We start from the raw sequence: 13,145 nt of genomic DNA, 5'->3' as shown, positions 1-13,145 counted from the left end.
ATACCCTAACATAAATTAGTCTGTGCCATGAATACTGAGCCCTATTTCAATTTATTTCTGAATACATGTTTAAAGGCACATAGAATATGATATTATGCTCTATCTTCCTACTTTGGAATTGGGAATGCCTCTAAAAGGCGTTTGGCACATTGTACTGTGGCCAGCTTCCCCATTCTAGCTGTTGAATTGAAATGAAAAAAGGAATTATGTAAAGATACTTTAATGATGTGGGTGTCAGGTTGTGCAAACTTTTCTTCGTTTTAGAAATAGGTAATGGGGAAAGTAGAGTGTCGTACTGAGGAGCCAAAAAGTGTTTTTTGCGGTCTTCAACATCACAGCCACCTTATTCTCGCTGCCTGTTATAACTGGCTGGTGTTTTAAGGCACTGCGTAGGGTGAATCAGCCCCTGGAGAAGAACAGGAAAGGGAGGAAGAGGTTAACATTTATGGAGAACGAACTAAATTGTATACAATCTCTTTTAATCCTCACAGTGACCTCAGAACAGAGATTTGAGTTGTTCTGTGACTCAGAGTGCATTTGTCTGTTCTGTGCGTGTGTGTATGTGTGCATGTATGTGTGTGTATCTCCATTATCATTAAATACTTATCTCAAAACCTTTTGGAGAAAGCAGTATATGCTTTCCCCCACCCTCCCACAGGGATCTTAAAGCTAGGGAGAATATACAAAGAACACAACTCCTCTCGCATTTATTTTGTGAATATTATTTATTTTTGGTTCAAGTTTTGAGTTTGTTTTCAGAGATGAAAGTTTATCTGGGTCTCACTTAACCACATTATGGAGTCATATTAATCAATATCTATTCAAATTAAAAAAGCTATTGACAATGTTTTGCAAGTGTTTTCATCCATTTCAGGAATGAAAATTAATTTAAATAACTAATGGACTATTTTTATGAACTTAAATATTTTAGCATAGGCTCTAAAATAATGATTGTTAGTTCCTTTATTTAGGTCTACTTTTGGTGATTACATTAGGGACAGTCAACTCCCTGGGCTGATTTGAAGTATAGGAATGTACTATGCTTGCATATTCATTATGGTGCCAAGCCTTCGGAAAATCACCTTCTTTTGGGCTTTTTTTTTTTTTTTTTTTTTTTTTTTTTTAATACAGCCTACTTTGGTGTGAAATCTCTTAGGTTTTATTTTCTGCTTTTGATCTGTGATCTTGCATTTTTACTGTTTTACTGGACACTGGTGTGTGCTTTGACTGATATTCTGTTGTTTATCAGACAAACTCAGTATAACTGAAAAGGCTTGTGGTTGGATGGATGTTGTAGTTGTTTTCATGCAAGTGCGGTCTTGGTATAACTAATATTGCCACCTGTGTTAGATGATGTAGAAGTTCTTATCATCTAGGGCGATTGAGAATGCTAAACCTCAGGGCATTCTTGTAACATTGACATTTTATTCAAGAATACCTGGCTATACTATACATAGACTTTGCATTCTAAAATCAACTTGTCACTAGTACATTATTATAATTGTGTGTAGATAAATTATGTGTGTATGCACGTATGTGTGTTGTGTGCGTGAAAGCAAGCAAGCTGTTCAACAGCAGCTTCTGTTGAGTGGCAGACCTTGTCACCATGCAGAAAGCCTGTCTGTACTCAGGAAAGCTAATTACTCTCTGCAGACTGCAAAGTCCTAAGGTTAAGTCTCAACACGACCAGTCCTAAGAAACTGGCCATATTTAATCTGAGCATGTCTTAATCAAAAGAACTGCCTTTGAATTCTTATGCACCTGTAAGTCATGGAGGTGCTGGGATAGCCAAACTCTGCAATATGAAAGGGTTTTAGTCGAAGAATTATTTTGAGCTATATTATAGATCTTAACTGCCTTCCATGTTTGGCATATAATTAGAATCCCCTAATTACTCTTGCCAGCAGCTTTAAAGCCAAAGAATGTACCAGTATTTCCATTGCTTACATATTTTACCTATGTACCTTTTGCAGCTCAGGTATTTATCTCCTTCAGGAACTAAATAAACAAGTAAGCAGCCAGCAAAGGCTGTTTATGCCTTCATCTCAGAGCCTTTACTAAAGGCATTTTCACATGTGAGACTCTTGGAAATCAACTATCGCAGGAGTCAATAGGCAAGCCAGCCTAGCGTGCAGGGTCTGCCAGGGAGAAGACCCCTCTCTCGCACTGTACTGAGATTGCAGAATTCCAGATTGACTGCCTCTGAGAGAGGAGCTGTAGTGGGCACCTGTGACTACCTGCTCTGCATGGGGCTTTTGCAACACCCACCAGTTATGTGTATATTAATCTTTTTAAAAATATATGTTTTATTGATTTCAGAGAGGAAGGGAGAGGGAGAGAGAGATAGAAACATCAATGATGAGAGATAATCATTCATCGGCTGCTTCCTGCACTCCCTTCACCAGGGATCCAGCCCGCAACCCAAGCATGTGCACTGACCTGGAATCGAACCGTGACCTTCTGGTTCATAGGACGATGCTCAACTACTGACCCACACCAGCGGGGCTGTGTATATTAATCTTTAAGTATGAATTGGAATATTTTCACATTTAGGAAGAAACTAGGTTCCAGATTTTGAAGTTTCCACATAGCAATTTGACTGATTCAATACAAGCTCTTCTGGGGGCCATAAGCAAAAAGGCATTCCTTATAGCATTAACTATTCAAGGGAAGTAATTATATTTTCATGATTTCTAAATTAGCTTGGGAAAATTATCCGGAGCTTTCTCAAGGGAGAGTTATTTGATGTCAACAACATTTTCTGAGTTATGTAAAGGTGAACTAAATGAATACTTTATTCCATACTTTCCCTTAAGGCAAAACCATTTACCAGAATGCACTGGTATTACATATTTGTTTTCTTTAACATAGTGGAACTCCTTCTAGCTCCAGCTTTCAACAGGAGCCTGTGGTTCACTGATGCTGTGCTGAGTAAGACCAGTCGCTGCCCTCAAAGACCTTTTATTTCAGTAGAGGAGGATAGACTTTGAAAATTTATTTAAACAGTTCGCTACAATTGTAATCACGCTCTGTGTGTGACTCCAGCCTGAGGACACGTCTTATAAAACAGTCTCTAAAAGAGCAGATATTAACTCCTAAGTCACTCGGGATCAGGTTAGTGGATAGGAAACACTCCACCCCTTCGGATTTCTTCCCTTTTAATCATGCCACCCTTCCCATTATTGCCTTCCCGCGGACCCCAAGCGTTTTCTTCTATTCACCATACTCTTCAGTGCTAGTTGCTATCTCCACTTCTAAGGCTCTCCACCAGCCTGATGACTTCAGTGCCTCTGTGGAAAGTCCCCTATTGGTTCCTTTACCTCTTCTTTCCCCAAAATCACCTTCCTTATTTTTCCTCATCTCCGGAATCACCTTCCTATTTTACCTTATCTCCCTAAGTCACCCACCTTATTTTAACCTGATGCTCCGGTTAAACAGATCTTATAATATTTCGCAAGTGCTCTCACTTTCCATGTAAGCATCTCACTTTCTGACCATAACATAAACTCATCCTCTTATACTTTACTCGTTTACTTGGTGTTTGAACAGCATTTGGTCCTGACCTGTCTTCCACTTCCGATGTTCTTTATAAAATAAAAAATATATATTGTTTCAGAAAGGAAGGGAGAGGGAGAGATAGAAGTATCAATGATGAGAAAGAATCATTGACATGCTGCATCCTGCACACCCCACACTGGGGACTGAGCCAGCAACCCGGGCATGTGCCCTGACCAGGAATTGAACTGTGACCTCCTGGTTTATAGGTGGACACTCAAGCACTGCGCCATGCCGGCAGGATGTTCTTTTATTGGCTTTGTGACATCATGTATCTCCGTTTCCCTTTTATATTTCTATACACACGTTTTGCCTCAGTCTCCTCTGTCTTTTTGCAGGCTTGTCTTCCTTGATCCTATGTGGGTAGAAGGTATGCCAGAGAGAAGGTGGCCTAGGATGGATCCTTGAGAATCCAATGTTTAGCGTTTACATGAGCGAAAGGTCATTTATATTTAATGATGTTGATATACTTTTGTTCATATATATTACATACTTTGTGAATATGTGTGTACGTATGTGTGTGTATATAATTTGTGGTTATGGTTCAGCTAGCATCTGTTGAATGCCTGCTATGTGCCAGGCACTATGAATAGGCGCTGAGGACACAAAGTTGAGTTAACTATAGTTTCTGACTTGGAGGCCTCATATATTGTAATGACGATGGAGACACAGGTGCTGTAGTAGCCCTTGATACAGATGGAATTATATTTTATTATTATGAAAATTTGTATGTGAATATTTTGAAATAGGTTTAGATTTTTGTACATTTGTTCTTTGAAGGCAAATGTGGAATTTACATAGAACTTTACATTAGCAATGCTCAGTGTTTAAAAATTCAAATCACAAAAACACAAAGTCAGGGAGGTTTATGAGAATAAAATACCAGTATTTATGTTGTTTTCCCCCCCAAATTGTGGCCAGAAGGTTTTCATGAGAGAGAGAGAGAGAGGGAATGGTAAGAAATTTCATTTTAGTACATGTGTCCTTTATGAATTTTTTTCCATGACTACAGTGGTGCCCCTTAACATAGAACATTTACTGTGTGCCCCAAACTGTGGTAAATGGTTCATGTGTATTATCTCATTTAATCCTCCCTTAAACCCTGAGGTGGATACTGAGGTTTCAACTTTACATAAAGTCACATGAGCAGTTTTCATACGTTTTTTCATAAATTAAAGTTACACGTACAGAATCTGACTTTGGAGGCAACACTAGTTTTAACATTATGACATATTGAAAGAAAATGAAGTGCACATTTTTCCAGCTATTTTAGATATCTTTAATATCTTATACTGCATGATATTTCATGTATCATTTAATCATTTCACATATGCCATTCAGTCTTCACAAGAAGCCATGACATAGATAAGGCCAGTAGTGCCCAGGTGAGGCTACAAAGGCACAGGTAAATACATTACTTGGGTGACATACAATAGTGACCAACAACTAAATCCCAGGCTTCCTGACTCCGGGTTCAATTTTCCCATTGTATTGGGTACTTCCTCCGCATTCATTCAGTTTACCGAAGAATAAAGTTGTCTTTGTTCTTTCAGGTTTGCCTTCTCCCCCCTCCTCTTCTACTTTAACTTAACTTTTACTTCACTTATTTAGCTAATAACCCAAGAATGTTGCTAGAGTAGCAAAAATTTGATTAGAATCATCACCTTCAGTATTTCAGGTAATGGAGTGGAGTGAAAACAGCGTAAAAAGCAGAGCCCATGTATTCTGTTCCCAGGCTGGCCTCCTGGGTGGGTTAAAGTTGACATCTGGTATGGCTTTCAGTGCTCTGTCTTCTGGGAAGCCCTGGTAGAATACTTGACACCAAGCATTAGATCTGACCCGAGCATTAGCCCAAGCAAGCTCTGTGTAATTAAGCTGTTCGGATTTGTTTCCCCTGACCGGACAGAAGAGCCTTACAAGGTGAGGGCTCTGTTGAAGTGATAAAGCTGATTAGATCCTTAGCAGTAAAGGAATCTGATCTTAGAAATTTCCTCCAGCTCTCGTTAATGAGGCAAAGACAACACTTAGCAGGGAAAATGAGGTCACTAAAAAAGAGAAACTTTTTTTTTTTTTTTAATAAAAAACCGCTTCTTTTAAATCAAGGCCTAAATTTATTGTCCAGAATAAACCTCCATTTAAAAGAACAAATAAACCTTTTTCTCAAGGGTGTAGCAATCATGTTTAAATATATCATTTATATGGAGCGAAGGAAGTTTAAACAGTTCAGGAAGGTAAAACTAAGATAAGCCTAGAATTTAAAGTAATTTAATTAATGCTGACTAAAACAAAACTGAGATAACTAGCAATGATGAATTATACAGATGTGTGGTCTATTTTTAAGAATGTTTTGTTTGGTTTTTAAAAATGGGTTTCTCACTTTTTCAGTGCCTTCCCTTTCCTTGAACTACACTCATGCAAATAATTTTCCTGGGATACACCTATCCAAATCTTACATATCAACAATGTTGGTAATATTACCGTTTGGTTTATGAAGCACTTTTACAGAGGGCACTTTCAATCCTCATAAGGTATTGTAATGAAAGCTGCAGTTGATCGTTATTATGGAATTGGGACCAGCCTCTAAAAGGTTATGTGATTTGCTCAAGAATTTGTAGACTAAGACTTGGGAATCAAGAACAGGTTTTCTCATCCCCGAGAAGGTGGCTTAACAACCACAATTTTTTTTCAAGTTATACATTGTTTAAAGTTGATTCCCTCCTCTACTTCTTGCTAAGGCTTTGTTCCGATATTTAAAAAGTATCAAGATAATTGTTTTCATAGCAAATACATTTATGTGACGCATAAATCATATGTATATACAGGCACATATATCTGTTCATGGGTGAGCTATCCTTTCATCATGAACCATTTCTCTTCCCCCAAAGATTTTGTTCTCCTACTTCTCAGCTTCTACTTATTCCAGTGAAATCAACAGGCATACAGGGCCAACCTGAAGTTGAAAAGAAATGACGTAGGAGAAGGTTTGTGCTGGGAGTGGATGGATGGGAGATTCATCATCCACCCGGCCTACTGTGTGCGTCCTATTGTCATTGGCTTTTGGGTGGATAGAAAAGTAGGGACCAGGATAGGAAGGCTGTAATGCTGATGATACTGCTGTTTAGTCATATAACACCTAATTAGTATGCTATTTAAAATGACATTGATTTTTTTTTTAAATTTTAGACTTTAAAAGGAAATTTAAAGCCTATTTAAAAGAAATGTTCTCACCGTTGGCTTCTTTATCTTGAGAGGTAGTGTAGTGAAGTGGATGGAAGAATACAGCTTAGAGGTGGACTAGCTCCACCACTTGTTAGCTGTTAGACTTTGGTCTCGTTACCGAACTTTTCTTTAAATTGAGGATAAAAATAATACCTACTTCATATGATGGTAGTGAGGATTAAAGGGGTGTGGTGTGGTGGTGGGTAAACAACAGCTGCTCGCATGAATGTGCAGGCTAGTTTAGGACCGTCTCTTGTTTATAGTAAGTGCAATACATGTTAATTAGTTTCAGCCAACATTAAAGCTTCTGACTCCGCTATAGAAAAACTGTCTGTCAAAAAGTTACCCGGACACTCTTAATGGCTACCTCCAGTTGATACTTTTTAATTATAGTTTTTCTTGACCTCTTTCCTGTATTTCATATATATATATTGTCTATGGTAATATATATATATTATCATGGCCTACATCTTTTTTAAAAAGCCACACTCCCCAAATTTCCAGTTTGTCATTCTATTTTCACACAATGACAGTAAGCTTCACTGTTTTTACTTTCCTCCATCAGCGGCCCTAAGTCTGTGCTGAGCTAGAATCACAGCCTAATCCCAGGTTTGGCCAGTGTTCCCAAGGAAAAGGAGACGTGGCTGGAGATGGATCACGGGATCACCGTGCAGAGACTGCCCTCCTAAAACCTGTGTGCCTATAGATGCCATTGCTCATGTACATTTCTGCTCTTCTGAATGTTGGTTATTGTAATTTATCTGGACTTTTCTAATCTTTTTGGTGGGTGTGGTGGCCTGCCTGAAGTTTCCTGATACTTCTTTCTCTTCCTCCCCTGTCCATTGTGTCTGAATCACACTTTGTTGGCTTTACTTCTGTTGACTGGCTTCTTGCCTCCTTTTCAGCGCTTTTTTCCTCTTCTCTTCCAGATACATCTGCCTAGCTCTCTCCTGATCATTTACCCTGTATGTATCCTAAGCAAATCAAATTCAAAATGTCTGAATTGTACTTAGTTATCTCCTCTCTAAAATGTGTACCTTTTGCTTTATCACTAGTCCTGGCTAGGGACCTCCAATAGTATCATTCATCTAGTGGACCAAACCAACAATCATAATTGTCCCATCTCTTACTGGAACTGATGAGTCAGTAAGTTCTAGTTGGTCTCTTTCCTTGGTATTCTTTGCCTTTTTTTCTTCTCATTTTTCTATTTCCACTGCTAGTAGCATATTACCAGACTGTTTCCAGTCTTATCTTCTGTTAGGTCATCTTTACCGGATAGCCAAATATATTTCTAATAGGCTGATTTGATTATGTAATTCATACAATAAACATAAACTCCCCCTTACATTTCTTAAAATGTTTTCCAAAATACTCCAAAATTACTTGTGTATCTTAATAAATAAAGGAACCCATAGTCAAATGAAATGTTGAAATATGGCATGCTATCTCTATTTTCTCTTTAAAACTCACAGCACACCTTATTAAAAGAAAGGCTATATGAAGTTCTGCTATTGACTCTAACAACAATGCTCTATAACATGAGCTAATATTTGAACATGGACTCTTTTTTGTGTAATATTTATTTATATAGAACTATTGACAGGATATCCTCCTGACATCACTCTGATAGTGTTCAAGGTCTACCATTTTCCTTACTAATCTCATCTCTTCTTCGTTGAGCTTTTGTAGACATACAGATTATATTTATTTAGTTCCCAAACACACAGCTCTATTTCATTCCATATTATATTATCCCTTTTGTCTGAAATGCCACTAATCTATCTGATGAGCTCTATCTTTGAAAATTCAACTCTTTAAAAAGTTTTGATCATTTGATATTTGCGCTGGTTAGCTTACTGCTTGGCAAATTGTAAGAGCTTAGTGTATATTAAATAAGTAACAAAAAATAGAAAATAAATAAGAGAAATTTAGAGATTTGGGATTTGCTGGATCTTCCTATTCATTTTGTGTATGTATTGCCCATTCAGGAAATCTAACAACACTTTATCATAGTTCCTTAAAAAATTTAGTGAGAGCTGCTTGACCTCAGTAATTTGATGGCTCTTCAAAAAACTATTTTATTTATTTGTGGAAAGTTTAGGAAATGACTTCACATTACAAGATACATTTTAAATTCTTATAGGGAGAAAATCAAATTAAGTTTTTAAGCGTTTTATGGCTATTCTTTTTCTGCTCTGAAAATTCCCTGTAAATGATTGTTTTAAATGTTTTCTACTTTTTCTGACAGGTGATATTCGAAGCCGAAGTCTCAGGAGGGAGAAGTGGTTATATTGCCATTGATGACATCCAAGTACTGAGCTATCCCTGTGGTAGGTTGTGATTAAGAATTGCATTTTTCTATGCGCTTTCACCACTTGTCTTACATGGCAGTGACTGTCGATCGCTCATCACTTGATCATCGCTCTCCTTTGTTGTTGTTACTCCTAGCCTTCTTCTCAGTTTTAGGGAACACTGAAATATCTCTAGAGCAGTGGTTCTCAACCTTGGCTGCACATTAGAATCACCTGAGAATCTTTTTAAAATCCTGATTTCTGGGCCTCGTCCTCCGGAAATTCTGTTTCTTTGTTATGGGGCGAGGCCACAATATTAGTAACAAAGAAACAGAATTTCCGGAGGATGAGGCCCAGAAATCAGGATTTTAAAAAGATTCCCAGGTGATTCTAATGTGCAGCCAAGGTTGAGAACCACTGATCTAGAGATTTTGAATCAAATATTTTTCACATCTGTAACTAATTATACACTATTAAAGTATCCTTTTAATTAATTACTGAGAGCCAAATACAAATGTAAATGAAACTCTAAGTAAGACTTGTTCTGTCTTTTGGTATTAAGTTTTCTGGCAAGCAAAGAAGAATAACAAATCAGAGTTTATCTGAAAGGAAAATAGCAAAGAAGCCTCACTAACTTATGGGATCAGTCAAGTCAAAATTTGAAGTGAAGTGAATAAATTAGTTCACCTTATTTCACAATTAGAACTAAAATTTTTATGTTCTCATAAATAGCTGTTTAATCCATATTAAACCACAAAACAATAGAAATAAAAAAATAAACTTGTTTTGTTATGTCAAATACTCATAGGTTGGTCTTCAAATGGTGTAACTAAATTTGTGTTTACATTATATTCCCTGAAAGACAATTATTGCATGCATCCAGTAGAACCAGGTATAATGCAGCTGCAGAAATTCAAACTTACCTATATTTCCCAACAGCAGCATTTGCTAGGGCCCATAAATTGTAGATGATCTATAGAGTAATCCTCTTGGTAGAAATTCTCTAGCACATCAGAAGCAGCTTGCCAAGTTCCAGAGGTCAAGGCTTGTGCTCCTGGTGAGTGTTTGTAAAACCCTAGTTTGCATCAGAATCCCCTATGGAGTATGGCACATCCCAGATTGCTTGGCCCCTCCCCTGTTCTAATTTACAGGCCTGGTGGGGCCTCTGAATTTGCATTTTTGATAAGTTCCCAGGTGCCCTGTGCTGCTGGTATAGAGCTCACAGTTTGAGAGTCACTGTTCTAGTTCCAGCATCCCTCTTTCTGAAGTGCCTACCAAGATGGGGCTCTGGAAAAAGACTGGCAGACAAAGCTCAAATGATTTATGCATGTTCTCAGAAAAAGAATTCAATTATCACACTCAAAGCTGGTTTACTCAATTCTTCCAATTCATTAGTATATCAGAATGATGTTTCTACTGTTCATTTACCCTAGTTAAAAGAGAGGTGTTAAAGGAAATATTCACCAGTCAAGTAATAATATGAATTCAGTACAACAGCAGCTTCATTGTGAGATGGTCCTCCATGAGCTTCTTTTAGTCACTAAGGTTTAGCTTTTCTTGCTTATATTTCCTTTCAGTTGGAAACATGAATAAGCTTCAGTTTTAAATGGCCATTATAGAAAACACTTATTTGATTGTCATGTAATTCATGTATAGTATATTTTTGACTGCCCTCATCACTTTCTGTTGCTATAATATTTCTTTTGGGTAACTTTCTTAGGAACATAAAGGAATAGGAAGTGGATTTAACAGTAGCTAAGCTGATACTCTAAGAGAAATACAAATATTCCCTTGTTCTTTGAAGTACTACAGGGTTATAGCTATTGAAATAATTAAAAAAAGATCCAACTGCTTAAAGTGTTGCTTAATAGTTCAACAGTCATGCATGTCAGTATTTTAGATATTATATGCTTTCATTATATTTTTCCATTATGCTCTGTTTTGTGCTTATTTGATCTTTTTACTTGCTTTGACTTGTAACTGTTTTATTAATACCCACATGAACAATCTATGGCAGTCCTCCCCACTAATTGTTGAGTGTTGATTCTATAGAGCAATGCTCTAGCAATAATGGAGCAATAGGTGATAGAGCTATTGAGGGAAAGAACTGTGAGAGTGAGAGAGGAAGTGGTATCTTCCAGTGCAAAGAAAATTCAATTTTCTTCCATATGTTATGAACCTTGGGCAAAGGTAAAAGTATCAACAACATTCTTCTCCTGGAAAAAAGTAACATGGAATGTTTTCTTAGTGTTAAAACAATAATTTTTTTCCCCTGCCTTCACAGATAAATCTCCTCATTTCCTCCGCCTGGGGGACGTAGAGGTCAATGCAGGACAGAATGCTACATTTCAGTGTATTGCTACGGGGCGAGATGCTGTGCATAACAAGTTATGGCTGCAGGTAAGCCCAAGTTGGCAGCTGAGCTAAAGAGTACACTTGATATAAAAAAAAAATCACAAATGTACTGTTTGTGGTCTCATTATTTTCTGTGCGTGCTTGAGAGAGAGAGAGAGAGAGAGAGAGAGAGAGAGAGAGAGAGAGAGAGAGAGAGAGAGAGAGAATGTGTGTATTGGTTTAATTGGCTGCAGATTCATTTCAGGTATTTCTATTTTTGGAATATGAATACAAATATAACATGATATAGTTTAAAAAATACTTGAGTTAGTGTCTAAGAAAACCTAATGATTTCCTAATGTTACATACAAATTTTAAAAATAATTTTTCTAGATCCATTATATAGGACCATGATGAAAATTTCCTCATTTAATATTTTGAGAACTCAACTAACACGAACTTAAGTAGGAACTGTCATGCATATTTTTAAAAAGTATTTTAAGACACTTTGCGGATTATTCTTAGAAGTGTGAACTGGAAGAGAAGCAATTAATTTTTTCCCATGATTCTTGTGCATAAAGGTTAATCACAGATCTGATGTCAAGACTGTTGCCGTGCATATATTAAATCATCAATAAGTATGTATTTAATGAACTGCAATTTAGTATACATGTTAGGGAAACATAAATGGGGCGTATAAAGAGCTGTAAAAGAATCAGCAGGAAAACAATAGACTAAGAAAAGTGCCATGTTTTGGGGGAATTATTTGTCCATTCCAGGGCAGTGGGAGTAGTGAGGGGAGGTGGAGAAGGAGCTAAGAGCAGTTCCAAAGGCTGTTGAACAAAAAGTTTGAAGTTAAAATATAAGTGATAATATTCTCTAAGCACATTTATTATTATTTTGCTTCTATTTACATCAGAAAGAGGGAAGAAAGAGATTTAATTAGTCTGTATTTTAAATTTCTGAGAATACCAATAGAGACCAAAAAAGAAATTATTGTAAGATTAGCTTAGTTTGTTGAACATTGACATCAGGATTTATTTTACTATGTCTTTAGAGAGGTGAAATTAGTGTTGAGGATAATCATTAGTTTGCAGGTGTTTGGGTAATGATTACAATAAAAGATTTTTAAAATCATACTTAGTATAATGCCCGATATTATACTAGATGTTTTAAATGTGTCATTTCATCTAATTCCCACAATATAATTGGATAGCAGATGTACATCATGTAAATCTAATTATTACTTCTTTGATAAATTATTTGATTTGTAGGTATCAGGATACCATACTGAATATGTGAAAAGGAAATTAAGCCCCCCCTTTTTTTCTGATTGTGCTTATTTCCCCTCCAGATATTAAAATATAAGAGAATTATTCCTGGAGAGCAAATTGTATAATATGCAACTTGTTTTATCAGCTAAACATCAAGACAGAGTCCCTCTTAGTTTCTCCCTCTCAGCCTAAATAAGAGTATTAAAAATACTGTTAGACGTATTTTGTAATGATTTTGCTAATTATTTTCATTTAGGTAGGAATATTAGTTGGCATTTAACTTTAATTGTGAGCTATATAGTCTTGCCTTGGGGAAATAGACGCTCGCAGTCTGCCCTGGTTTTATGCCTCTGGATTTAATGTGACATGGAAATAAAAAGGGTTTTGTATACTCAGACACCAGCTGTCTTCTTGCACCAGTCATCCTGGCCCTGCCCATCTGAGTGGGCTGCAGTCGAAATACTGCTTATTT

At 36.9% G+C, this 13,145-nt stretch overlaps 1 protein-coding gene across 8 annotated transcripts in view; it reads left to right on the top strand.

Moving 5' to 3' along the window:
* PTPRK (protein tyrosine phosphatase receptor type K) overlaps positions 1 to 13,145 on the top strand; it is a 482,252-nt gene that overhangs the window by 242,200 nt on the left and 226,907 nt on the right. For all 8 annotated transcript variants that reach the window (XM_036318388.1, XM_036318389.1, XM_036318391.1 and 5 more), the window contains exons 4-5: positions 9,023 to 9,104; positions 11,350 to 11,465. In XM_036318388.1, the coding sequence (XP_036174281.1) occupies positions 9,023 to 9,104; positions 11,350 to 11,465 (198 nt within the window). The remainder of the gene's footprint in view (positions 1 to 9,022; positions 9,105 to 11,349; positions 11,466 to 13,145) is intronic.

Source organism: Myotis myotis, unplaced genomic scaffold (genome assembly GCF_014108235.1).
Source record: "Myotis myotis isolate mMyoMyo1 unplaced genomic scaffold, mMyoMyo1.p scaffold_m19_p_7, whole genome shotgun sequence".
Taxonomy (NCBI): domain Eukaryota; kingdom Metazoa; phylum Chordata; class Mammalia; order Chiroptera; family Vespertilionidae; genus Myotis; species Myotis myotis.
This window is presented reverse-complemented; position numbering and strand designations above follow the sequence as displayed.